Raw genomic sequence first — 24,406 nt, 5'->3', positions numbered from 1 at the left:
GCCGACGACGGAGCGCCGAAACCCTGCCGGGAGGGGTAGGGAGGGGGGCGGGGTCTGGCGGCGGAGGTGAGTGGGATTGGTGAAAGGGGGCGGGACTTGACGGCGAAGGTGAGTGGGATTGGTGGGAAGAGGGCCAATGGGGGTGCAGTGCCGGGCCGTACTGAGCATGCGCGGCGAGTTTAAATCGGCGGCGGTTGGAACGGGAGGCGCAGGGATGGCTGAGGAGAAGATCGCAAGGTGAGCGGGACGTGGCGGGAAGCGGGGCGGGCTGCCTGAGGAGCGGGGATTTCGTACGGGCTTCAGCCCGCCAGCTTCTCTGCCCCGTCGGACCGTTGTTTGTTTTACAGAAGTTACGAGGCGCAGATCCAAAACTACCAAGGGAACGACCCGCTGGAGCCGTGGGACAGGTCGGTGTGCCGGCGGCCGGGCGCCGCTGTGGGGCTGGGCTCGGCTCTGACCCGCCTGTTCGCTTCTCAGGTACGTCCGGTGGGTGCAGGGCTCGCTGCCGCCTCACGAACAACAGAAGCGCCTGCCGCGTCTCCTGGAGCAGGTTGTGAAGGCGTTCCTGGCCGACGAGAAGTATCGTCAGGACGGCAGATTTGTGAGCTGCTGCATTAAGCTGGTAGGTGTTAGGGTCTTAGGAAAATTCAGCTGTCCTAGGAAGTTAAAGCTATTCTCCGGCTTGGCGGCTCTGTGGCTGAAAGCAGCTTGCAGCTCCTTTTTTCTGCTTCCGAAGTTGTGTGTCTGTGCACAAATTCTTGGAGGGGGTCCTCTCTCCTGTGGCTCACTGGGCCCCGAATTGCTTGCACTGCAAGAAAGGCACTGTGTTTGTATCTTTACAAAATAGTGCTTTCCTACTATAGTAAGAAAGAAATCGTTATTCCGTTTTGCTTGTGATTTCCTTGAATGCTTATGGAAGAGCTCATGGGTTATGTGTCTTTGTCTCGTGCAGGCAGAGTTCATCAACCCTCCTTGCGTGTATTTTGACTACCTGTGTGGTCAGGGAATTGGCACAAACGTCTCTGCCTTCTATATTGCTTGGGCTCAGCAGCTTGTAAAAGAAGGCCTCGTGCAGTGTGCGGTGTCTGTTGTTCAAAAAGGACTTCGCAACCAGGCACAGCCACAAGAGAACCTGCAACAGCTGTACTGGTAATTCTGACACACCTCTTGTTTACTGAAATACTTAAATAGTGTTCAGTTGTGGGTGTTTGTTTTTTGTTTATTTTTCCTTTGGGTATGCTGTACTATAGGAGAGGCAGACCAATGGTTATTGCTGGGAAATGTGGGTGTAAGCTTAAGAATGATTCTTTGCTATTCGTTATTTGCTGGCTGTTCTGGAGGGTATATTGAGAAAGCCTCCAATGCAGTGCCTTCAGTAAAGGAGGCTGAGAAAAGGAAAATGCTACATCTGGTTGATTCATCTCCTGTTCTTTTTTAAATAGATTAAAAATTATAGCACAGCCTGTTTGACTTCACAAACCTGCTCTGGATTTATTACACCCAAAGAAGTTGTGGCTGCCCCATCCCTGGAGGCATTCAAGGCTAGGCTGGATGTGGCTCTGGGCAGCCTGGTCTGGTGGTTGGCGACCCTGCACACAGCAGGGGTTTAAAGTAGATGAGCATTGTGGTCCTTTTCAACCCAGGCCATTCTGTGATTCTACATGCTAACTTTGTTAGTTAAAAGCTGGAGTAATTGGCCGTGCTAATGGCGTCCAACTTGTCAAATGATTGTGTGCTTATGATGGCGTGTCAGCTGGATGTACATCACCCTGTAGCTGCATGTACTTCCAATGGCTGCCTGCTGGATGTGCAGTTCTGCTGATAATTGACTTGGATAATTCCTCGACTTCTGGTCAATGGCAATAACTGGAACTGCAGTGGAATTAGACATCAGTTCCTGATCTGAGTTGAATTTGAAGTCTGTACTGGGGGCATGTTGATCATCATATGTAGGTTCAGTTCCTTGTACTTGTTACTTTGCGGAGAGGTGGGTCTGCTGGAGTTCAGCATTTAGACACTGGAAATGCTGGAGCTGGTGCTTATCAGGAGATGCCTCCTATTCTGATGATAAAACAACCCTATTTCCAACTCTTCTGTGTACTGTGGAGCTTTTTTATTCTTACAGATATGAAACTACTAGTACACGTCAGTGTACAGCAATAAGGGTCCTGTAACTACTCTGGGTATTTTTAGGGTAATGTTTCTAGGCACAACAGTTGTGTAAGGAAAACAAAGGTTCCTGGGGGTGGGTGGGAAGGAATGGAGACAGGTTACTTAATAACAACTGATGTTTCTTGTAATTTAGCTGGCTGCAGAATTATGATCCTTGGAATCCTTCTCTGCAAGGTGAGGCTACAGATCTTTGGCTGTGAGGTGTACCTAAGTTAAATTAACCTTTTACCTCAGTCGGTGAGTTTTACATAGTGAAGGAAGCTGTTGTGTGCTTTGTTTTTCTCAGCTGATCTGATCTCTAAGTGGATCTTCACTTCATAGAGCTCTGCACAGGAAACATGCTGTGTTGGTTCTATTCTATAGCATTAAGATGTTAGAGCATCCAGCAGAGGTTTATTTCATGAAGCAACTGAAGGTTGAGATCTTGCAATTTCAATACTGTACTGTTTTACTGTTCCAGTAATAAAGTTGGGAGTATAAGTAATCAAAATCATAAACAATTTGAATAGCAGCTGTAAAATTAGATTAATAGTATTTTAATAACAAAACTTAAAATTCAGTTTAGTGGCAAGCTTGTGCCCCTTGTCAGACTTGGGTACTGATTGAGTGTTCTGTCGTTGATACTGAAAATGACAGCATCTTTTTGAGAATGTAACAACGTGCATTGTAGAAGACTGAACAGTGGGTTATCATTGAATTTCACAGCTAGTCTGTGGCTACAAGTGTAATAATTTGCCTGTAGAAACTGATCTTCTTCTGTTTTCTTAAGTGTGTTCGAAGAGAGATATTAGTTTTCTAATGTTTGAAGTTATTAATAAATGATAAATCTTTCTCTTCATTAATACAAGCCAATATAATCTATCCCAGGTGCTGCTACTGTAAAACCACTCCAAACTTCAAATGCTGAAAACCAAATGGCTCCTCAAACAGGTGTTACAGTTCTTAATGATCTGGCAAGCACATGCAGGAATCAGGTAACTGGGGAAGTAAATTAGTACGAGGAAGACTGGGATGCTCATATACCATTTACATTGGAGAGTGTCATTGGATAAGAAAATCAGAATGTTCTAACAAATCTTCCAGGTACCACGAACACTTTAGAGGTGTTTTTTTACGCTCTAAGCATCACATCTTCATAGGAATATTTTGACTAATAGAAGTGCTTATTAATCACTCAGCACGTTTCCAGTAATCACAGACAAAATGTGATCCATCTAGCTACCACTGTTTTGGAGGAATAGTATTATCAGTAGTATTTTGTCAGTCATGCTTCTTGAATATTGATGTCACTGAATTTCTGTGAAATTCAACTTACGTTTTTGTATGCTTCTGAAGAATGAATAAAAAATAATTCCTGAGGAGGAAGAGAAATTTCTCAACTAGTCCTCAGCGGTGGCTTCTTTTAGAGGTCAGCCTGTTGATCTAGGAAATCATTAGGAGATGACTCTCCCACAACCCCTGAGCCCCTCTGTAGGGGAAATGTCAGCAGGATGCTGTAACCTGCCAGGTCAGTCTGTAGCAACTTCCAACTGAGCTTCTATTCGTACCCAGTAGAAGTTTTTGTTCACTATACAGCCAAACTCTGTCACCCTTTTGTCGCCTTCCTTCACCTCCTTCTCCACAATAAAACCAAAAAAGAAACCATCCTACTTCTAAGACATCTTAGATAAGTACCAGAATGGAACACTGTTGATCTTCTGAGGTATGGCAAAGCTTGGTAGGGTTCTTCACAGCTTTTCTGGCACAAGAAATGAAATGTGATCCCGGGAGACATCACCTGCTGGTATTAACTGGTGTCATGGAGTGATGGAATAAAGTTATCAGACTTGCTGCCTGCCCCCAGCCCTGAAATTGGATAGCTTGTCAAAGAAAGAAGTCGGAGACGGCTGTCCAGTCTGTTCTTAACAAACCCAAGTGGTCCCTAACTTAGGCTCCTAGCATTTTGAAATCAAGTTCTTCTGCTCAAGTAGTCCCAGAATCCTTCTGAGGACTGCAGTTTCCAGATCTACATCTGTCTGTCTGGATTCTCTGGGATCTTGTTCATCTTTCAAAAGATCTGAGATTACAGCTAACTGTTACACAGCTAATTCTTCAGGAATCGATTTCTTGTATACAACTTGTATGACTCTGTCTGGTCTGCTGTTGCTACACTCGTGGCCTGAGTTGCCACTTCTTCAATCAGAATTCAATCTTAGGGAATTTCTGGTTGCTAGTCTTGTCAAAATGGGTGGCTAACTATAGTATTGGATTTCTTTCTTCCCCACTCTGCAACTTTAGGGTCCTGATTCTGCTGATACTCAGTCCTGCTCTTCTGATGGAAGACAACAAGTGTAAGTTTCAGAAAGAAAACAATATGCCAGTTCTCTGTAGGGAAAATTAACATGCTCTCAGAACAAAACCAATGAGCTGACATAGAACCCTTTATTTTTCCTCACAGGACCTGTGTTACATACATCTCTAAATCTGAAGTTCTTCCCACATCATTGCCTTCTGCTGTGGAATGCAAACAGGTTGCAATGTATGACAAAAACCTGCTCATTTGTGAGGGCTCTGAACTTTCATTTGAGGAGCTGAGAGCCAACCGATACCTCAAGAAATACAAGCGCTTCAAAAGACAAAAAGAACAGGGTATTCTTCCATTTCCATCTAGCTATTTCAAAAGCATTCTTACTGTGTTGGAAATCTAGTACCTATCTGTACTCATGTATTTTCAAACTCTTTGCTAAAGCCTGCAAAACTTATGAAAGCCCAAGTTAGTGTCCCTGTTCAAAAACAGAGTGGAACGAGCTTGGAAGTATCAGTTAACGTGCTGAGTGACTGAAGTGTGGTGGTACTTGGTTACCTTCAAATCCTTCAATTCCCAAACCGGCCGGATGTTGTTATTTAGAATTTAAACTCATCCCTGGGTTTCTGCAGCTTGGATCTTTGTAAACAAAACAAAAAAGTTGAAGAGAAAAAAAAAAAAAACCAACAACCTGTTTTATGACATATCAATGATTCTTCTTTAGAAGAGGAAGAAAAGGAGTTTATGAGGAAAAAAGAAGCGGCTGTCCTTGAACTGCAAGCCCTGCAGCAGAAGCTGGAACAGCTCACTCAGCTCACCAAAAGCTTGGAGGAAACTAGGCTGGAACCAGCACCTGCAACATCTGTTGCACCTAATAATACAGTGGTGAGTGTATATTGTGTTCAATAGGAGCAGTCCTCATAAAACTCTCTCTTAAAACTTAACTGTGCTTCACCTGGTAACCTGAGTGCTTTGATAACCAAATCTGGAAGTTGAGGCTGCAATATCTGACTACCATAAATACCTGGCATAACTTGAAATACATAACGAAGAGAATTTTAATTGCTAAACCTCAAAGATTGATATTGCCTCTGAAAGTTTTCTTAAATGCAAGAGGCAGTTACAAGTTATGCAAGCTAGCAATGGTTACGCACATGTAACCATCTGGGGGCCTTTGGGGGTTAAAAGACTTTCTTTTTCCTAAAGGTGCATCCACATGTGGCACTCAGTGCAGCTCCGCAACAGAACTGGATGGCACCTTGCCAAAGCTCAGGTCTGGTTCCAGACCAGCCTCAGTCAAGTACTTTGTTATCAAAATCTCTTACACTGGAGTCAGCAAAACCAGCTGGCCCCAGGATGGCATCAACCTCCCTGATGAAAGCACCATACAAGAAGGACGAGACCGCAACTCAACAGGAGCTTAGAGAAGTCCAGAATGGTTTGTCACACCCTCCTTACAGAAAGGTTTCAGCTCAGGAACGGGCACAACCTGACTCAGCTGTTCAGTGGAGCACCAGAGAAGGGTATGTGTAAAAAGGCTAATTCATGCCTTGCAGATTATCAAGCCTTCTGTGTCTTTACTTGAAACTGAGACTTAAATTGGGAGAGAAAAAAAAAAAAAAAGGCAGCCTTTTTCTTCCTCTTCTGAAAAAGTCTTAAGAACTTGTGGAAACCAATAACTAGAAGACATAGGTCAAACTTTTATAAGTTATGGTCCTCATTTCAGTTTTTAATTCCTTTTACATTGTGTTTTAGTTGTAATAACCAAGAGTAAATTCAGTGCGTAACGAAAGTGTTTATTCAGCATTTGTGTCCCTGGCATGCCTGAAATAAACTACGGAATGTGCTTAGTTCATGCAAATCCCAGATGTTACATCTTGGCTTCTAAGGTCTCTGGAGGAGAAAAAAGTGCTTGTATTTATTTCTCGTGTTTTGGTTTATATGGCAGCTAATAAAAGAAACAATTCAGTGGCAGGGAGGGGAAACTAGGTGTGCAAAATGAGCACAGCTGAGGAGACTTGACCAACAGGAAGAAAAGGAATGGTTGTCATTCATTTATGTCGGAGGCTTACCTGGAGGCAAACTGTATTCAAGAAGAATATTTGCTGGCTGCATTTTAGCTTTCTCAAAGGACTGCTGTGTTTCTGACTTTTACTATTGGCAACTGAGAATCTTGGGCAGAGCGGGGGCAGGTCAATCCCTCATGTTTTCTTTTGACTTCATTTTTGTGTCCTGTGCGAGGAGGGCTGTAGGATGGCTGATGTCTCTGTGACGTTTCCTTTGTTTTAAAACTGGGAAAGGCCTTCTTACTGGTTAGTAACCTTGCTGGTTACTGTTACTATTAAGTCCTGGAATTTAAAGAAAGGCATTTATTTCAAGCTAATGTGTTTTAATCTTTTTTTCTGAAGGCACTCTAAGAAGACATCATCCACTGGACTGACTACTTGTGTGGACGTGGAAGGTAATAAAGTAAATTTTGACAGAGACCAGCATAGCTGGTGTGTCTTCACTGGCTGGGGATGAATAGCATGTAGCATTTCAGTTTTGGTGGACATAGACCATCTTATTTGAGAGCTCCTAATATTCAGTATAAATGTGTGTGAGACATGATGGGGGAGCTCTACCTCATGCCAGAAGTCCTACATCAGATATGGAAAGACACTGTTCCAGTCTTAATATTTCCATTCCATTTAAAATGAGACAAATTCTCTAACTTTAAAGAGCGCTTAACTGTTGAAATTCCTTCCCAAATGAATTATGAAAACTCTGATTATATATATGTAAAATGAGACCCCCCATGTCTTGTCTATAGCAAGAATTCTGTAGGATGGATCTTAATTATTTTTTTTTTTGTCTAGAAGTCTGTTGAATGCATCATACCTGACATTATAGAGGGTAGGATGTAGGAGCAGGAAATGAATCAGGAGTTCCTGAGCATCCCTTGGGATCACTCTACTACTTGTAGTTCTGCATTAAGATGGCCAAGATGATGTTTCATATTTCCAATTTCAAAGGAGTTTCGATAGGAGTTTTAACAGTTAGTTGACTGTTGCTAATGTTTTTGCCTTCTCGTCAGGCACCAGTACTGGTCACAGTCACCACCAGTAGATACTGGTTTTAGTGGACTGTGGTATTTCAGAGAAGATGAGTCTTCTGCTAATTTGTTTTAGATGTCATCTTTTAAGTGGGGAAATGATGATTTGCCCTTGAGAGAGGATTTTTCTCAGGTTAAAGCAGGGAAGTTAATGGGAGTGTGTTTTTAATTCCACTACTCACCTGCAGAGGTGATATGGCAGAGAAATGAGACCAACATACTGAAATACAGCTGTAACCTGGTTGTAATGATGACTCATACAGGCAGAAATAGACTATAGACTGTAAGGGCCTGCTAATCCTTTCCAGTTTCCAACTGCCACTGCTTACAGGCTGTTTATACTTCATTAGCTTGTGCAAACTAACCTTGTCTGACTGGGAACTCCAGGCTTCCCATGGAATGCTTCCTTCCTCAGCTTTCTGCCAGAACTTTCGAGGACCCGGGGGCAGGCCTTAGAGTAAGAACGAGGACAAAGCATTTCTGTGTCATCTTTCACGAGGTCACCTATCCCACTGAGTAGTGAACCTGCTTTCCTCAGTTTCCCTTGTTTTTTGTACACAAAGCCCTTGTTGCCACATCTCTCACCAGTTCCAATCCTAGCTAAGCTTCTTTCCTCGCACTTCGGGGCAATTTCACGTTCTCTCTTCTGTGTATCCAGTTCCTATTCCCACTTTTGTGCACTTCTTTTTGGTTTGAGTTCTGTTGGGAGATCTTTTGTCCTCGCTGGCTTCCTGTCTGCTTGACTCACTGTGTCAGAATGGGTATTTCCTGCAGGTTGGTAATAATGTCTTCAAAGGCCAAATGTTTGTCCGAGGTCCCTTCTGCCCTTCAGGGTAGTCTCCTCTGGGCTCCCAACAAGCAGATCACTAGATAAGCCAAAGTCTGCTCTACAAAACCTCTGAGTTGTCATTCTGTTACTCTTCTTGTTTATTTCTCTTATTGGCTACTGAAATGTTAACAATCAATCCCAGGCTACTTTAGAAATAATCTCACTGTTTCCTTTTCCAGTATCTAGAGCTGGAAATGCTTCCTTTGCTGCTGGAAATGCTTCTCAGGCTACACCAAACACCTCACTGGGAGGAGCAACGCAGGCAACGCCATTCAAAGTACAACCTTCACCAACAGTTCATACGAAAGAAGCATTGGGTAAGCATTTGGAATAACATGTTAGCTTCACTGGAATGAATGGGATCTTGCTTGGTAATTTTAGTGGAGCAGAATATACAATGAGGTTTTCTACAAATAGGCATTTGTACAGCTCTTTCAAAGAGGGGAAAAAAGTAAAATTAGTGGTACTGGTACCATGCCCTTCTTCTGCAACTGAGTGGATGACCCAATACTTTGACTGGAGTAGAACTTACCTCAAGTGAGAAATGCTTCATTAACACGCTGTTGGCCCCAGGCTGAGCTGCTTTGTGCAGCCTGTTAGTTGAGGGCTCTTGTCAGCACTGTCAGTGACTCTGAGACCTGTCGCAGGCTAACGTGGGAGAATGATCCGAAGTTAATAACTTGGGTTGAAGTTGAGCTCCCTCCAAAGCTGATACAGGGGTACCTCATGCAAGAGGTCTCCCTATTTATTAAACATCTGTACATCATCTTCTCTAAACACTGATTTTTTTTCAAAGTACTGAAATGAAAATTGCAATTTTGTTTCTGATGTCAGATCTGGAGTGGTAATATCCTGATGCTGTTCTGTCCTTCTGTCACTCCTATCATGTTCTTCGGTTGTGACAGGAAGCCTCTTGACTACTACTACGTAGCAAACAAATGCAGCTGCAGATAAACTAATAAAGAGCTTAAAAAAAAATGCAGACCTTGAGTTGTTCATTAGATATCCCAATCTCTAGAAAGATAAGGATGTTGCTCCTTCAGAATATAAATAAGTTGCTCCTTCTGGTCTGCTGGTTGGTGACTCTGCAGATAGCAGGGGGTTGAAACTAGGTGATCGTTGTGGTCTTTTTCAACCCAGGCCATTAAGACAAAAAATAATACAAGAACTGCAAGTGTCATCTTTGAGAGGTTCAAGAGCAGAACAGTCATTGCACCAACGGTTACGCATTGGCTAGGTCTGATCTTTCTGTTTTTGTTCAGTAACGCAGTGTTCAAATGAAATAACAAGGAATAATTGATCACTGGCATTTGATAAATGCTAAGAATTGTAATAATTGGCATTTGATTTGACAACTACACGGTGGAAAAACCTCTGACAATCCTTTCTTCTGCGTGGTGGTGGTGTTGTTAGGATTCCTAATGGATGTATTTCAAACACCTGTCTTCCCTGAATCATCTCCTCTGGAAGAAAGCGAGGAGCAATTTGAAGCCTTCTTCTGCAAAAGCGGTACGTGCTTTTATTTTCTGTGCCATGAGATTTCACCCCTTTCCTTCCTGTTCACCCAGGCCTCATAATTGCAAGGAAAAAAGTTTCTTAAGTAGGCGTAGAGTGAAGGAGCAGCTGCTTAACTTGATAATGAATTTACTGACAAGGTTCTAGATGGCAGTGCACAGTCTGAGGAAGGCATGAGTTTAGGCATGAGTTTACTACTAGCAGCCTATTAATGTCCTAATTAAATGCTGGTTCTCTGTAGACATTTTAGTGGTACTTAAAGTCTGAATTTTGAAAAAGGCACAGCTGCTACTTTAAGAGTTTTTGTTTTAGAACGTTTTGCAGGCTGGGTGTTAGTCCCTGAATTTTCAGTTTATCTGTAACAGCTGAGATTGTAAACCAGCGCTGGGCTTTCAGACAACAGTGAGTTCAGAGATATTTTGTAACCGGCCAGATGCAGCCAAGAAAGCTTATGTATTCCTGGATACTTTGTTTCTGAGATGGAAAAGTCACGTGCATTTCCAAAAGTTTATTGGAAAGAGCAGCTGAGTGGCAGCTCTGAAGGCCCTCTTGGTGTAGCTGAACGTAGCCAAGACGGCATCTCATACTCTGTGTCAAGCAGAGCCTTGCCAGTCTGCTTTGTTTTCTTCAAGTTTGTCTGGGCTTTCCAAGAAAGTATCTCTATTTCAAGTCCTTGTGTGCCCAAACTAATCCATCCAGCTACTGTCCTTCCTCAGAATGGGAATCATAGCTACTAATAGGTGCATTGCTCTGCCATATCTGTGCCTGACATAAAAGTGCGAATCCAATCCCATCACCTGTTTAATTAGGGGGGGAAATGTGAATTTTTATGAACATCAGTGATCTTTTATTTTTAAGAGCTTGATGGAACCTTGAAAACTAACGTCATCACCCCTGTTGTACCCATGTTTTCTATCTTTGAAGATGAAGAGGAAAAAGAGAACAATGGGTAAGGAGGAAAAAAACCAACTGAGTAAGGCTCGTTAAGAAGACGTGGAATAGAATCAATTCTAGGTGTACAAATTTTCTATGACTGTATTTGCAATATCAGGATTGGCTTGAGTGAAATCAGTGTGAGCTGTGGCAAAGTGGCACCAGAAAGCTGCAGTTGCTTCTCTGTAGAATGATGTAACTTTCCTGTTTTGGACAACATACTTCAGGCCCTTAATTTTCAGGCCGAGCGTGGATAGCTAGTTTCTTTGAGCCACTGCAACTTCTCAAGGTTATACACAAATGGATTTCTCTTTACAAGTCTGTCTTACCATTAGACTCCTTTGAAAAGGCTTTAGGGGGAAGTTATTCTAACCTGCCTGTTTTGTCAGGATTCCACCGCCAAAAAGCAAGACAGAAGAACCCAGAAATATTGGAGAGCGGCCCTTGACTGACTGCACAGAAGTGAGTGTTTCATCTTATTGCAGGAATTGGCCTTGACAGCAAGGGCTGGGTATTTAGAGGGCAGCTACCTTTGTTCCATCCCCGTCCTGCTATGCTTAGCTTGTTCAAGTCTCAATACCCCTTTTGGTTTTCTGCCTATGAGATGAGCTTTTTCAGTTAATTTTCATTTTGTAACAAAAACAAATCTAGGAGCTTAAGAGGGGGATTTCTGTTTCCAGAACAAATCTGATTGAGGCTGATGTGTAGATTTGGCATCTGTGTAAGGAAGGGAATGACAGGGAGCCAGAGGTGCTTGAAGCTGTGCTAACCACCTCGTGCTTCTCATAGCTGTGGAGAAGAGTTGAACTTTAGGCTGCTTAAACTTTAGGCTTCTTCAGACTACCATGGCAATTTCTTGACATCCAGCATTTTGCTGTGAAGTTGACTACTGCCCACATGCAGATCTGATACAGAACCAAACTATATAAGCCTGTGATTTAGGCTATATTGCCACTCCTTTATTTTTTGCATGTTCACACACACACATAACACTGTGTTATTGAGGCTGACTGCTAACATGTCACAGTGCAGATCTGACAGGTTAGTTTTGATGGCTTAGCTTAAGTCTGTGTATTTATTTTCTTGTCTAGGAAGAGACGAGGACACCAGAGTTCTTGCAGGATGATTGTATAGTGTGGAATGCATCATGCACCAATAAAACATTGGCTTCCTGTCCAAACAACACAAGAGACTTTACAGAAGCTGCCCGGCTTGTATCAACACCGTTCAATTACCTGTCAGTGCGTTCACGGCCAGCTTTGGAGGACAAAGGTAAAATAGTAAAATAGTGAATGCTTCAGGTTTAGAGCATCAAATTCAATGCTTCTCACCTCCGTATCTGTGCCCTAGTTACCTTGCAGGCCTTGCCAAGTAAGGCACAGGTATTGCTCCCACTGCTACAACTTCTACGCGCAAATCCCTTGCAAAACAACAGCTAGGAGTATGGGCAGGCCCAGCACTTATGCTTTCCAAATTTTTTTTAATTGGGAACAAAAAAGATAAGGTGGCAAGGGACCAGAGAGCCTTTGACTGGTCTAATCTGAACCTCTGTGGAGGATTTTCCAGTCTGTGAAAAGCCAAACAGTTGACTGAAATCCCAGCATCACCTTCTTTGGTGAGGTCCCTTATTTTTGTCTACCCCTCTTTCAGCTCTGGAATACTCTTCTCTAAACAAATCAAGCTATCGTGTTCCCCTTGTTTATTTTGTGACTTTCCCTTCTTGTGTTGGAAATAATGGTCTAAACATGCTTGCCTTTTGGGCAAAATAAGTATGTTTTATCGTTGCTACTCCCTCTGTTCAGCTTCCAAGAATGACTTGCAGCAAATGGATTTGGAATTTTCTGAAGAACTGCACAAGAAGGCAAAAACTAAGAAGCTAAGGTATGGCATTGACTGACTAGGTGAGATTTTCAGGACTTCAGGCTGCAATGCAAATTTATGCCAGAGTAGGCAAGTCTGCTGTGTTGCAATTGGGTCGAGCCCTCCAAGTAATCCAGAGCTAACATACTGGTATCAGCTTGACTCTGTTTAGCATATATATTAGCACTTTGCAGAGCTGTGTGAACCTGTGGTGATAATATCTGCAAAAATGCTTGTGTAACTTCAGTTTTCTGGCACACGACGTGGGTAACAAGTGCTTTAGCTATTGTACCACTGCTGCAAACGTCTTACAGTCCCTGGGGGGGCACAATAAGAGCTGGTTGGTAGTGGTGCTCCTGCAATGTTTGGGAAGCAGTGTTTGCAGAGTATGTGGGTGAAAGTGACGCGTCTGGCAAATGCCTGACTTCCATCAACTACAGCAACTTGATTATTGCACTGGTGGCCATCTGGACCTCCCGTGGTATCTTTTTAAAGGGTTTCCATGGGGGGCTCAACAGTACCTTTTTTTGTAATGCATGTTTCTCACTCAGGTGCACGCACCGCTTTCAATGATTTGGTTAAGTCCTGATTGAGTAGAGAGCTTGCTTACATGCACTTGAAGGCAAACTTCAGCTTGCCAATTCTGCCTGCATGCTCCCTGCTGTGGGGTGCATTTTTCAGTGTTATTAATGCTGAGGTTGGAGCAGCTGAGCAGAACTGTTGGTGTGTGAAGTATCTTTGATCTAGAGCGTGAGGCTTTCTGCAGAAGGTTTTGTCAGAAATGATGTGCAGCCATTAGGAAGGAGTCAATGATTGCAATGCATAAGAGTCATGAGCAAATAAGGAATGCTGATAAGCCTGCTGGGCTCTGTTGGTTTTGAACAGATTTATTTGCTGCTTGAAGATGCAGATAGCTTGTAGAGGTGGTTCTTTTTCTTTATATGGCTAGCTGTGCCCAGAGTTCTTATGGTTATGGCAAAGGCAGCGGGTGCAGCTGTTTGTCCTCTGGCTTAGTGAAGAGGTAAAAATGGCATGGAAGTACTGCCAATTAAAAGTTGTTTATTTTTTCTTAAATATATAGCTCTGCTCTTAAACACACTGCAAATCAAGGGGAGTGTCAAGGAAATGCCATCACTGCAGCTGCTTCTCACAAATTACACGAGCAGTTTACCACTACTAGAGCTGAATATCCTTCATCTCTTGGGGTGGACAAGACTTCCCATGAAAAACTGTCCAGAACTCAGCAGGACAGCAGGACAGCCAGGACTGGTGGAGCTTCAGGTATGGAGCCTTGGCTGTGATTTTCTTCTGTGAAGTCTGAGACTGGAGCAGCATGGTGTTGTTGGAGCAGTGCTTTGTTCCACTGTGAAGGTGGTCACTGCAGTAAGCATGATGTCCTGTGGCTCCTGCAGGATGATTGCTGCTTATGCACCAGCAATGGAAGGATGAGCGTGGATTGATCGTACTCATTCAGTTATAAGCTTGTGGTACCTCTTTGAAATGACACTTTCCTTATGGCTTAAATCTTTTTCTTTTTTTCCTGAAGTCCTTGTTGAGAACCCTTGGGATAAGGAGTTGATTTGCAAATTCTTATCAGAGCTCCGTAAGCCACTCAACACCTATGCCAACTATTTTGAATGGAAATCTGTTCTTCCACCTATCCAAGCGAGGGCTGAACTCCATCTTGGTAAGAGCTACTTCAAACATTTCATTCTGAAGCACTTTTACAGACTTTTCTGGAAACTTCTGAACTATTTATTTTTTTAATCCAGCTTATGGATATATCCAAATAGTTTCCAGACTATCTGGACTTCAAATTTGAAATTAGACCACTTTGTTTTGTCTTCTGTAGTCAGAATGCAACCGTTTTTGACCGGTGTTCTGAGTAAGGAGCAAAAACCTTTGTTAGTTTTCCTCTCCTGGTCATCTATGATGCAACTCTTGCACTTTGTATGGGACAGCAGCAGTCCTCTGTCAACAAAGTCTGTGTGACAGTAATTGCAACATACTTGCATGTAAACATTAGTGTTTACTTTTTAAGAAATGCACTTTGGAGTCAAGCAAAAATAGAAACACTGTTTTTTTTTTTATTTTTTTTCTTTTTAGTATGTGGTACTTCACAGCACTCCTTCTCAAGGGTGATTACGGGTTCTCTTTTATGAAAAGCTTGGTTAGCAAGAAGAGCAAAGTAGTGAAAGCCTAGCACTAGCATTAAAGCACTAACTTATGTATGACTGGTGTGTTTTCTTTTGGCTGAGTAATTGCATCTTTTTGCTGAAGTTTGCAAGTGGGGCTTGCTAATCTCTTCTGTCTTGTGAAGGTTCCCTCTCAGTCTGTGTGGACAGCTTGGTTGGAGAAGGAGCTTTTGCTCAAGTCTACCAGGCTTCTGTTCTGAATGCAAGTGACCCTAGAAACAATCAGAAAGTAATATTCAAGGTAAGTAGTATTGGAAAATTCTGTAGTCTTCCAGTAACCTAATCCTCCCTGGATTAATTCTGCTCAGGTCAAGCTTCGTTCAGTTTGAGTGCTGCAATGTCTGACGCATTGTGTGGAAAGTTGTTTTATTTTCATCAATTTGTCTTGACTCCCTCGTGATCTTCTCTCTATCAAGTAGTCACAAGTAACCTGGCTATAATCTTTAGGATATCTTTCTCAGCTGAACAGGGCTGGCTACTTGTGTGAATGCCCTTATGCACGTTTTCATTTGCTGTGGACTAAATTGGTGCAACAGCTGATGCTATAAGGTCACTCTGAAAGGGCCGTGCACCTTCCCAAGTGTGTAGCTGCTACCTTTCCACATGTGTTCTGCGCTCAGCCAGCACTCATTTTGCATTGTGCAGCCAGCCTTTCTGGTGGCAGCTGGCTGTTGCATACTCTGCTAGTTGATGCCTCTAGGGTGCAGTTTTATTAACAAACAAGCTTGTCTAGATGGCATTCATAGATTGAGCAGCTCACTCCCTGCTCTCCCCTTCCACAAGCTGCTTCACTGCAGGAAAGAGCAACAGGTGATAGGATGGACTTTCGTCAGAATTACTGCCAAAAAGAAAGTCTGCACAACTGTGAGGTCAGCTTAGCACAAGAGGGTTATGCTAGATCATGCAACCCTGTGTCTGCTGTTGGCTAAAAGCCCACGTGTGCACTTACTACAGCCTGGCTGAAATGTGACCGTGCAATTGAGTCAACACTTCACCCCCATCAGATCTTTGTTTCATAGCTTTGAAGCCTTTTTGTGAATCCACAATATTTTAGTCTTCCTGCAAATAAATATTTTTGCATAACACTTAACTAAGAGCTTTCTAATAGGGTAAAGGTAAGGTCTAAGAAATTTCTTTCCTCCCCCTAGGCCAAATAGCTGATGCTCAGCATCAGGTTTTCCTGTTTTGAACTCGCTGTAAGCCTTCCCTTAAACAAACTGTATGTTGCCAACAGGAGACTGAAACATCAGCGTTAAAGACTGACGTTTTAAATAACATTAAAAAGCAGATAAGCCACAATGGAACGATGATTCAGTATGGTTGAGTTTGCTATCCTGAGGTTGAATACTGTAGATACAAGCATTTTGTTTCATCAAAAGTGCTTAGGTGCATTAGTCTGATGTTCAAGAAAAAAAGCTGAGGAGGGCTGCTTTATTGTTAGCAGATCCACCCAGTAATGAACCTTTTCTTACAGGTCCAGAAACCTGCCAATCCTTGGGAATTCTACATAGCAACCCAACTGGTAGAAAGGCTCGATCCAAGTATCCATCATCTTTATATCCACCTTTATTCTGCTCATTTCTTTCAAAATGGAAGCATTTTGATTGGTGAGCTCTATAACTATGGAACTTTGCTGGTAAGTGCACTCAACTTGTGCTTTGAACATCTGCGTTCCTTTTTGAGTGCTGCTATGTTGTGATATGCACAAGTCTCTTCACTTTATGGAACTTCACTGTCTGTGCTTATTATGAATACGAACATGAAATCCATGTAGAGTTGTTTCTGTGTAGCTGATGGTTCTTTCCTATGTTTGGTTTTTTTTTTATGCAGAATGCCATTAACATTTACAAAAAGCTTCCTGAAAAGGTGATGCCTCAAGCATTTGTAGTCTATTTTGCTGTAAAGATTCTTCATATGGTAGAAGAACTCCATAGCTGCAAAATCATTCATGGTGACATTAAACCCGATAATTTCATGCTTGGAGAAAGGCAAGTATTTCCCTTTACTACGTGAGATGCCACCATGTCATGGCATTACAGTCTCTGATTGCTGCTGCTTGTCTTGGTTGAAGGTTTCTGGACAACGATACGTGTGACATAGATGATCTCTCTCATGGCCTGACTCTCATTGATCTGGGACAGAGTATAGACATGAAACTCTTTCCTGAAGGAACTGCGTTTACTGCAAAGTGTGAAACATCTGGGTTCCAGTGTATTGAAATGCTGACCCAGAAACCATGGAACTACCAGGTAAGAGATTGTATAGACAGCCACAACATTCAGGGTTCAAGGCATGCATCTAGTATAAATAGAGTATGAAATAGTGAACTTCTGCACCAGTGCTGTAGGTTCAGCTCACTGCATCATCCAGAACCCTCTTCTAATGGAGACTGCTCTTTGAGCACCCCCAAGGAGTGGGGGGATATTTTGCTTTGGGTTCTTTCTATTTTGTTGTTTGTTTTTTGTTTAGTTCTTGGTGGTCTGAGTATGCCTTTTTAATGTGGAATTTGTCTGTACTTTGCTTAGACAGACTACTTTGGCATTGCAGCAACAGTCTACTGCATGCTGTTTGGTACTTACATGCAAGTGAAGAATGAAAGTGGTGTCTGGAAGCCTGAAGGATCCTTCAGAAGGTTGGTGTCGAAGTTCTTTCCTTCTCTACAGAGATGTACAGTAACCTTAGACCCAGACCTACATTCTGTCCAGTGTTGCTTGCACTCACATGCCAGTGCTTTAAAATCCATGAGTTTAATTGCATGGGGAACTGCTTCACAGGGTAAAAGCAGGAAATAATATTTTAGCAGTTTAAACTTTGAATTTTTTTTATACCTTTATTATTTTCTGGTTCTTTGCAGGCTTGTCAATGCTGAGCTGTGGAAAGAGTTCTTTGACATCATGCTAAACATACCAAATTGCCACAGCCTGCCTTCTTTATCCGCCTTGCGCAACAGACTGAAGGACTTATTTTGCAAGTCGTATGCAAAGGAAATAAAGCTCCTTAGGAGAAGACTTGTTGTGTTGCTCATAGAGCACAAACGGTCACGAAGATAGGTGTTCAGCTTGCTGAATGATTGAGGAAGGGAATGTCGTGCACGTGGGGTATTTTTGTAACGTCTTTTAAACCTAAATGTTGTTGGCCAAGCTTCAGGAATGGTAACTTTCACGTTTGCATGAAATAGTGCAGAAATGTGACCTTTTGAAAACTAGATTGTTAATGGGACCTGCCCAGTTTTAGTGTGGGAGGGACAGGCATGCTGGAGGCTGTCCAGAGGCATAATATGTTGTGTGTTTTGGGGGGGAGAAAAAGCTAGTGAAGAGGGCTGTACAGGTGAAGTAATTGCTTTCGACTTTCGGTGTATATAGGCTGGGAAGTACACAGGTAATAAACGCTGTCCAGCCAGGTGAAACTCAGGCTGATCTTTGAAACTGAGTGTATGTGAGGTGTTCAGGATGTGTTTTCCTCAATACAAAGAACAACGAACGACTCTGTGGAAGGAGCAAGATGCTAGAAAGTGAGATGTAATTCCAAACGGTGGTCCTGCCATTGTGAAAGACTCCAGAATCTCTTCTGAGAGAAGACAGCAATTGGGAGCAGTACGTGCTACTGGTCACAAGAAGGTGAACTTCTGTGACTTATTAGACTCCATCACGGACAAAACTCTGTGCCATGCATAAGGACAGGTTTTCCATATGTCCCTGTTCCCCCAGGAAAAGCTGCTGGAGCCACCTGCAAATAACTAAGGAATGTGAGCAAGAAGTTTTGAGTTGGTGACAAGATGAGCACTGCTGCTTGTCCATGCATTCAGGACTGCTGTTACTGCAAGTCCTTCAGCTTTGTGCCTTGTGTATTCACAACACTTCTGTTCCACCCCTTTTCTCAGCAACTGCTAATCTCAGTTTCTTTCAGCATAGATGAGATTTGAATTACATTGAACTGAACTCACACCTGCCACTTCTTTGTTAAATTTGCTTCTGAGCAGTCAAAAATGATTATAGGTGTAGGCAAAAGCAAGAGGCAAGTGTGTGTGTCCGTGCTGGAACTGAAATAGTTGTTTCCTGGTCATTCTGAGGTTTTGTTTTCCCTTAGTGCGGCAAAAAGTTGTGTTGTGGTATCTGGCACCTTGCTCTGGAAAACTCCAGAAAAGCTTATTTTTACAAGTACCATTTTTTTCTCTATTTTGTTTGTTAAAATTATCTAATTCTACACATCTTAGCTACAGCGGCCAATAAAACTGCATTGATTTGCTATTACCTGTGCAACTTGCTTTCTTGGAAGTTTGGCTTGACTTACTGGAGTCCTGTCAAATGCTAGATGTCAAGCCTGCTTAACTTTGGTGCTAAATCCATAAATGTCATTGAGATTCAGCAACTAGCTTGAGCAGCAGCTCCACAGCAATACCCAATCTGGGCTTTTCTCCTTAGCTTGGGAGCATGGGGCCGTGTAGTCTTGCTGGGGGAGCGTGGACACTGCTTATCTGGAGCAACTCAGTCTTACCAAGTGAACTTTGCAGGTCTGCACACTTTCTCTGCTTTTGTAGTCGTTGATTGTTTGATGTCTTCATTCCAAATTGACCATTTAAAAGAATGCTGGGGTGAGTCAGGGCTGGACCCAGGCCGCGGGCAGGAATGGGCCGTGTTTTGCACTTGTGTGAAGGGATGGTGGCTCTTGAGCTCCCCTTCACTAAAGGACGGCGGTACTTTTTGCTGTTCTCCATCCTTCAGCACAGCTCAGCTGAGACTTTCTGCTAAAACCCCGGCCCTTTCCCAGATCCACACCTCTCACCACATCTGTGCAGGACTGCTCCGTTCTGCCTCCCCATCTCAGGATCCCCGTGTCAGGGCTCTCCAGGCAGTCCCCTGTGCCGGCGTGCGACAGCCACGTGCAGCAGGTGTGCCTTTGGCTGCCTGCCCAACAAGCGCACGGCGGCTCATTACTGCCTTCCTTTGAGCCTCCGTGGCTGCCGATTGATCTTGGAGTAAATGCTGGCTTTGTTCCTCGCACGCTGGCAGCACTTTGCACTACTGCTGTGCCAGCTGTGAATAGCGGGTTGCTCACTGGGCGTATCGAGGTATTGAGAAGCAGGGCTCACCTGGAGGTTCCCAGCACTGAGGCTATTCTGTTCGCGAGGACGTTTCTCCTGTGCAGGGATAACATGAGAAGCTGTGAGCAGGAGCCCCAGCAGCTGGAATGATTCATAAATGTAACTTAAGGGAAAGACACGAGGCAGCAATGCTGCCTGCCTGCCTCAGTGCTCAGCATGCAAAGATCCCGGTGTTCAGACTGCCAGCCTGCCTGGGCCACCTTGAGGATGGGAAAAAGATGTTTTAGCAGCAGAGCGGAGGCTGTTTTAAAGCTTCTAGATAGGTGGGAGTAGCTCGGGATTCTGTGTGCAGAAATGACAGTACAAAGTACATTGCTATTATTTTGGAACCTCAGACCTTAAAAAGAAGGGGCTGCTTTGGCTCACCATGCCTGACTTGCCAAAGGCTGACTTTGAAAAACAACAAAGAATTCAAGTGAAGTCTCACCAGTAATTTTCCCGTTCCTTCCTCTTCCCTAAGATTACTTTTTAAAGGGACCTTCCTCCAGCAGAAGTGCCAAGGGTACAGCTGCCCCAAGCTTTTTTCAGGGCTCTTTCTGTTTTCTATGAGCCTGATCCTGCCCTCTAGGAGCATCCAGCAGTAGGTGAGGTGCAGGTCGGAGCTCCGCTTGGGCACTCGCCCGGCTTTCCTCCTGGCAGCCCCAGCAGAGCAGCCTGGAAGCACCACTTCCCCAGCTATTTTGGAGAGGTGCAGGATTAACCCCAGGTACGGCGGGGGTGTTATTTATGTAGTGCATCCCTCCACAGGAGGGAGACAAACAACAGATTTTCATAAATTTCCCTGTTTCTGTATTTAAGGGGTACTTTGTTGGGTTTGTTTTTTTTTCAGTAGATGTTCTCCTCAAGTTGTTGAACTTGGAAAACATCCCATGGTTGGATACTGAGCACGGGCTGCCCAACACATCACCTGGATGCTGAGAAGAGGGCAGGGATAGTCAGCTCACGAGCTGAGACTTGCCACAAATGGGGAGGTAGAGTTTGTTTTTTGTAGGGCTTGCTATTCTGAGACATCGTTTTGGCCACGGCTGCAGTGGGAAAGGCAGCGGCGCAGCGAGCTGAAATTGCAGGCTGCTTTTGCTTGTAGAGGTACTGAGAAATGCTCGTCCTGTTGTTTTGATAAATCAAATTGCACTGTAGGAAAGCCTGTGTCGGCGGGAGGGGCATTGGCCACAGCACATGTGTCATTTTTGGTAATTCTCTCCTTGTTTATCTTCCTCTCCCAGCTCTGGAGAGCCCCGCGGCTCTGTGCCACGTGCGGCGCGCTGCTCTCTCAGAGCACCCAGCCCTGCTGCACACTGCTGGCACGCTCCCTGGCCCTGCTGCGCTCTGCCCGCCGGTCCCACTCTCCCTGGCGTGGTGTGGGGAAAGCCTCCGGGTTTGATCCCAAACAGCCGGCTGGCTCCGTCAGCTGGAGCGCATCAGCTGGAGCAGGGTGAAACATAAACACCCGGCACTGGGGATTTTTTTCCTCCTCCTCCGTTGAGTTTTCTTACGTGCAGAGCTGGAGCCAGCTGTTCCCCGGCCAGGCACAGATCTCCACCAGCTGCAGGAGCTCATTTCATTTCATACGTCAGCTCGCAGCGCAACCTACAGTGCTTCTGAGTGTGAGTAGGACCCGGGGATACCCAAATTTACCCAACCACGTTCACTACTCTCTTCCCACCTTCGCATGCTAGTGGCACGGCTGGGGAGCTCAGGTGCCTGACCCATGTGTGCTCCCTCCCAAGAGAGCACAGGTGTGGCCGCAGCAGCTGCACCCAAGCCTCCAGAACCCAAATGTCAGGGCCGTGCCTGTGGTGCCAGAGCCTCTGCCTGCTTGTGTGGGTGTAGGAGTTTCACATTGTTCTCTACAGCCGCTAGAGGCGAGCTGCAATCTGCCCTGGCTTTCAGCTGGGGGGAGGCGCGGGCTGTGATTTCCCCATCCTAGGCTCCTGGATTCCAACGGCTGTAGGGCGGTGAGGGGCTGAGGGGTGCACAGCTGCTGGGGACAGCTGGGGGTGCTGCCCACGCTGCGCAGGGCTGGGCCTGGGCTGCTGCTACCCATGGCATTTCCCATTGAAAAGGGTAAAAGCATCCCAGGCTGTGTGAGCACAGTGATGGGGGGGGGAGCTCCTGTTTTCTAACCGCCTTGAAAACAAGCTACTAAAAAAGAGCTTTGAGGAGAAAAAAAAAAAGAAAAAAAGCCCAACCCAACCCCCAGCTGCTGAGGCTGATGTTTCCTCCTGTGCGCGCCAGATCCACACAGATGCTGATCTCTAGGTATCCCCAGAGTTGCCCTTTAGAGATAGCTCATCTTGGGGCCCCCACCACCCACACCCAGAGGAGAGATTTCCTGACGCGTGGGTGGCTTGCTCTTTCTTCTACGGAAAACCCAACTTTGCTCAGTTTTTGCTCAGTGCCATGGTGCCCACAGTGAGGCAGGGCCCCCGGGGGGGCTGGCATGTGTTTGTGCCACGTCCTTTGGTGGCCACCTGTCGCCATGCACCTGCTTGGTGCCAGCAACATTCCCTACCGTGGCCTGTCAAACACCAGATTTCTCAATTGCACTGAGAGAAGAAATAAATTACAAAGACAGAAGCTGTAGGCACCTTCCTGATGAGATGGGCGCATGATAATGTAGCAGCAATCCCACAGGGAGACAGCCCTAACGTCACCTGTGGTGCTGCCAGCCTGCCCCACTGCGAGTGCACGGCTGCTTGGGGTTTGCACTGCCATCCCACACCACGCACATCCTCAGCCCCTGGGGCTTATTTCAGGAGCAGCTACCCGTGCCCTGTGTGTGTCCTACTGCTATCCCCCTGTCCATGTCTTGCTGCTGCTGGGCACAGGGTGGCTGCAGCCTGAGAGGCACACCTTTTCTTCCTTCTCCCAGCTAAGAATCTCCCTCTTTTTCCCTCACCCCCTGCCACTTCTGGGGCTCCTCAGATGATTCACAAACAGCTTTGTCTGTGTATGCCTGGAGGGCTGAAAAATGGCAGCATTTTGCACAAAGCATGCCCCATAAAGGTCAGGCTCTGAAACCGATTCAGATAAAGGCTCGTACTTCAGGCATCTGGCTTAAACCGATTACATCTGCTGGCTTTGTGTGAAATGCCAGTTATCACAATGGGCTGGAGAAGCAGAAGTCGTCTTTTTCCATTCCGGTATGGAGCAGAATGAAGCCCATTGCAGCCCATCCCATCAGCCAGCAGTGCCATCACCGATGTGGAGGTGCTTGCAGGGCTGTGCTTATCCCACAGCCTTCTGCTCATCAGTTGAGGTGGGTTCCATCCATACGGCTGTTGGGCTTCAGGGGGCTGCGGCGTGTGAGAGAGAGGGCAGTCCTGGGGAGAATGCTGGGGTGTGGACACTCACTGACCCCCAAAACGCACCACGATACGGTCTGGGTGCAAAGGACATCCTGTTCTTGTGAGACGTTTACCCTCGAACCTCTGCGCGCGTGAGCCACCCACACAGAAACCAAAGTGATCTGTGGGGAGAAAATAGCAGAAGCTGAGTGTCGCCGTGCTGCCGCAGCCGCTCCCTTCCCAGCCCGGACCTTGCGCGGCGCTGCCGGCTGTGCTTTTCCCTAACGCCCTTCCCCAGTTAATTTCCCCAAGGGTTTTTCCCCTTGTCTTTCGGGACTGGAAACTTTGGCCCCCTGAGGGGTGGAGGGGTCAGCGCCTTATGTTCCAGTGCTGCTTGGAGCCACTGCCGATCCCTTCACCCTCCAGTCCCAGTGTGAGCCACAGCGAGCAGCCCAGTTCCATCCCAGTGGGTGCAGTGGTGTGTGTGTGGTGACCCACCTGGTGAATGAGGGAAAGGATGAGGGAAACTGCTGCTGATGCAGTCTATCCGGACTTTAGCGAAGCCTTCACCTTTGTCTCCCACATTATTCTCCTTCAGGAGCTGCAGCCCGTGACTTGGATAGGTGTACTCTGATGGCCAGGCTTGGAGCGTGGTGATGAATGGAGTCACATCCTGCTGGCAGCTGGTTGTGAGTGGTGTTCCCCAGGGGTTGGCACTGGGGTTAACCCTGTTTAATGCCTTTATAGATGATCTGGATGAGGGGATTGAGCGCACACTCAGTAAGTGTGTAGATGACTCCAAGTTGGAGGGAAATGTTGATCTGCTTGAGAACAGAAGACCTTACAGAGGGATCTGGACAGCCTGGAGGGCAATGGGAGGAAGTTCATCAAGCCCAAGCGCTGGGTGCTGCGCTTTGGCCACAGCAGCCCCACGCAGCGCTGCAGCCTTGGGGCAGTGGCTGGCAAGCTGTGCGGAGGCAAAGGCTGTGGGGCCGTTAGCTGACAGCCGGCTGAGCGTGAGCCAGCAGTGTGCCCAGGTGGCCAAGAAGGCCAACGGCACCCCGGCGTGTGTCAGCAGCAGGAGGTGAGCGGCCCTCCGCACTGCCGCTGGTGAGGCTGCACCTCCAGTGCTGCGC

The 24,406-nt window shown here is 45.4% G+C and overlaps 1 protein-coding gene and 1 long non-coding RNA gene across 2 annotated transcripts; one reads left to right on the top strand and one right to left on the bottom strand.

Annotated features, from left to right (window-relative positions):
- Window positions 1-134: 134 nt before the first annotated feature.
- Window positions 135-19,129, top strand: BUB1 (BUB1 mitotic checkpoint serine/threonine kinase). Its single transcript, XM_052679905.1, has 25 exons — window positions 135-237; window positions 348-407; window positions 478-622; window positions 953-1,149; window positions 2,306-2,346; window positions 3,040-3,146; window positions 4,450-4,502; window positions 4,610-4,800; window positions 5,181-5,341; window positions 5,663-5,979; window positions 6,865-6,917; window positions 8,559-8,696; window positions 9,793-9,888; window positions 10,753-10,843; window positions 11,217-11,289; window positions 11,919-12,099; window positions 12,630-12,708; window positions 13,769-13,968; window positions 14,234-14,374; window positions 15,008-15,123; window positions 16,357-16,518; window positions 16,713-16,870; window positions 16,954-17,131; window positions 17,408-17,514; window positions 17,737-19,129. The coding sequence occupies exons 1-25, from the start codon at window positions 137-139 to the stop codon at window positions 17,930-17,932; spliced, it is 3,342 nt and encodes a 1,113-aa protein (XP_052535865.1). The 5' UTR covers window positions 135-136; the 3' UTR covers window positions 17,933-19,129.
- A 3,934-nt stretch (window positions 19,130-23,063) lies between these two features.
- Window positions 23,064-24,346, bottom strand: LOC128079189 (uncharacterized). The gene is made up of 2 exons (XR_008206017.1): window positions 23,769-24,346; window positions 23,064-23,452 (listed from the first exon to the last, which is right to left on the bottom strand). It is a non-coding gene; the product is annotated as an uncharacterized LOC128079189 (long non-coding RNA).
- Between the last annotated feature and the right edge of the window lie 60 nt (window positions 24,347-24,406).

The sequence above is a fragment of the Tympanuchus pallidicinctus genome, unplaced genomic scaffold, assembly GCF_026119805.1.
Source record: "Tympanuchus pallidicinctus isolate F22 unplaced genomic scaffold, pur_lepc_1.0 scaffold1, whole genome shotgun sequence".
In the NCBI taxonomy this organism is placed as follows: Eukaryota; Metazoa; Chordata; class Aves; order Galliformes; family Phasianidae; genus Tympanuchus; species Tympanuchus pallidicinctus.
This window is presented reverse-complemented; position numbering and strand designations above follow the sequence as displayed.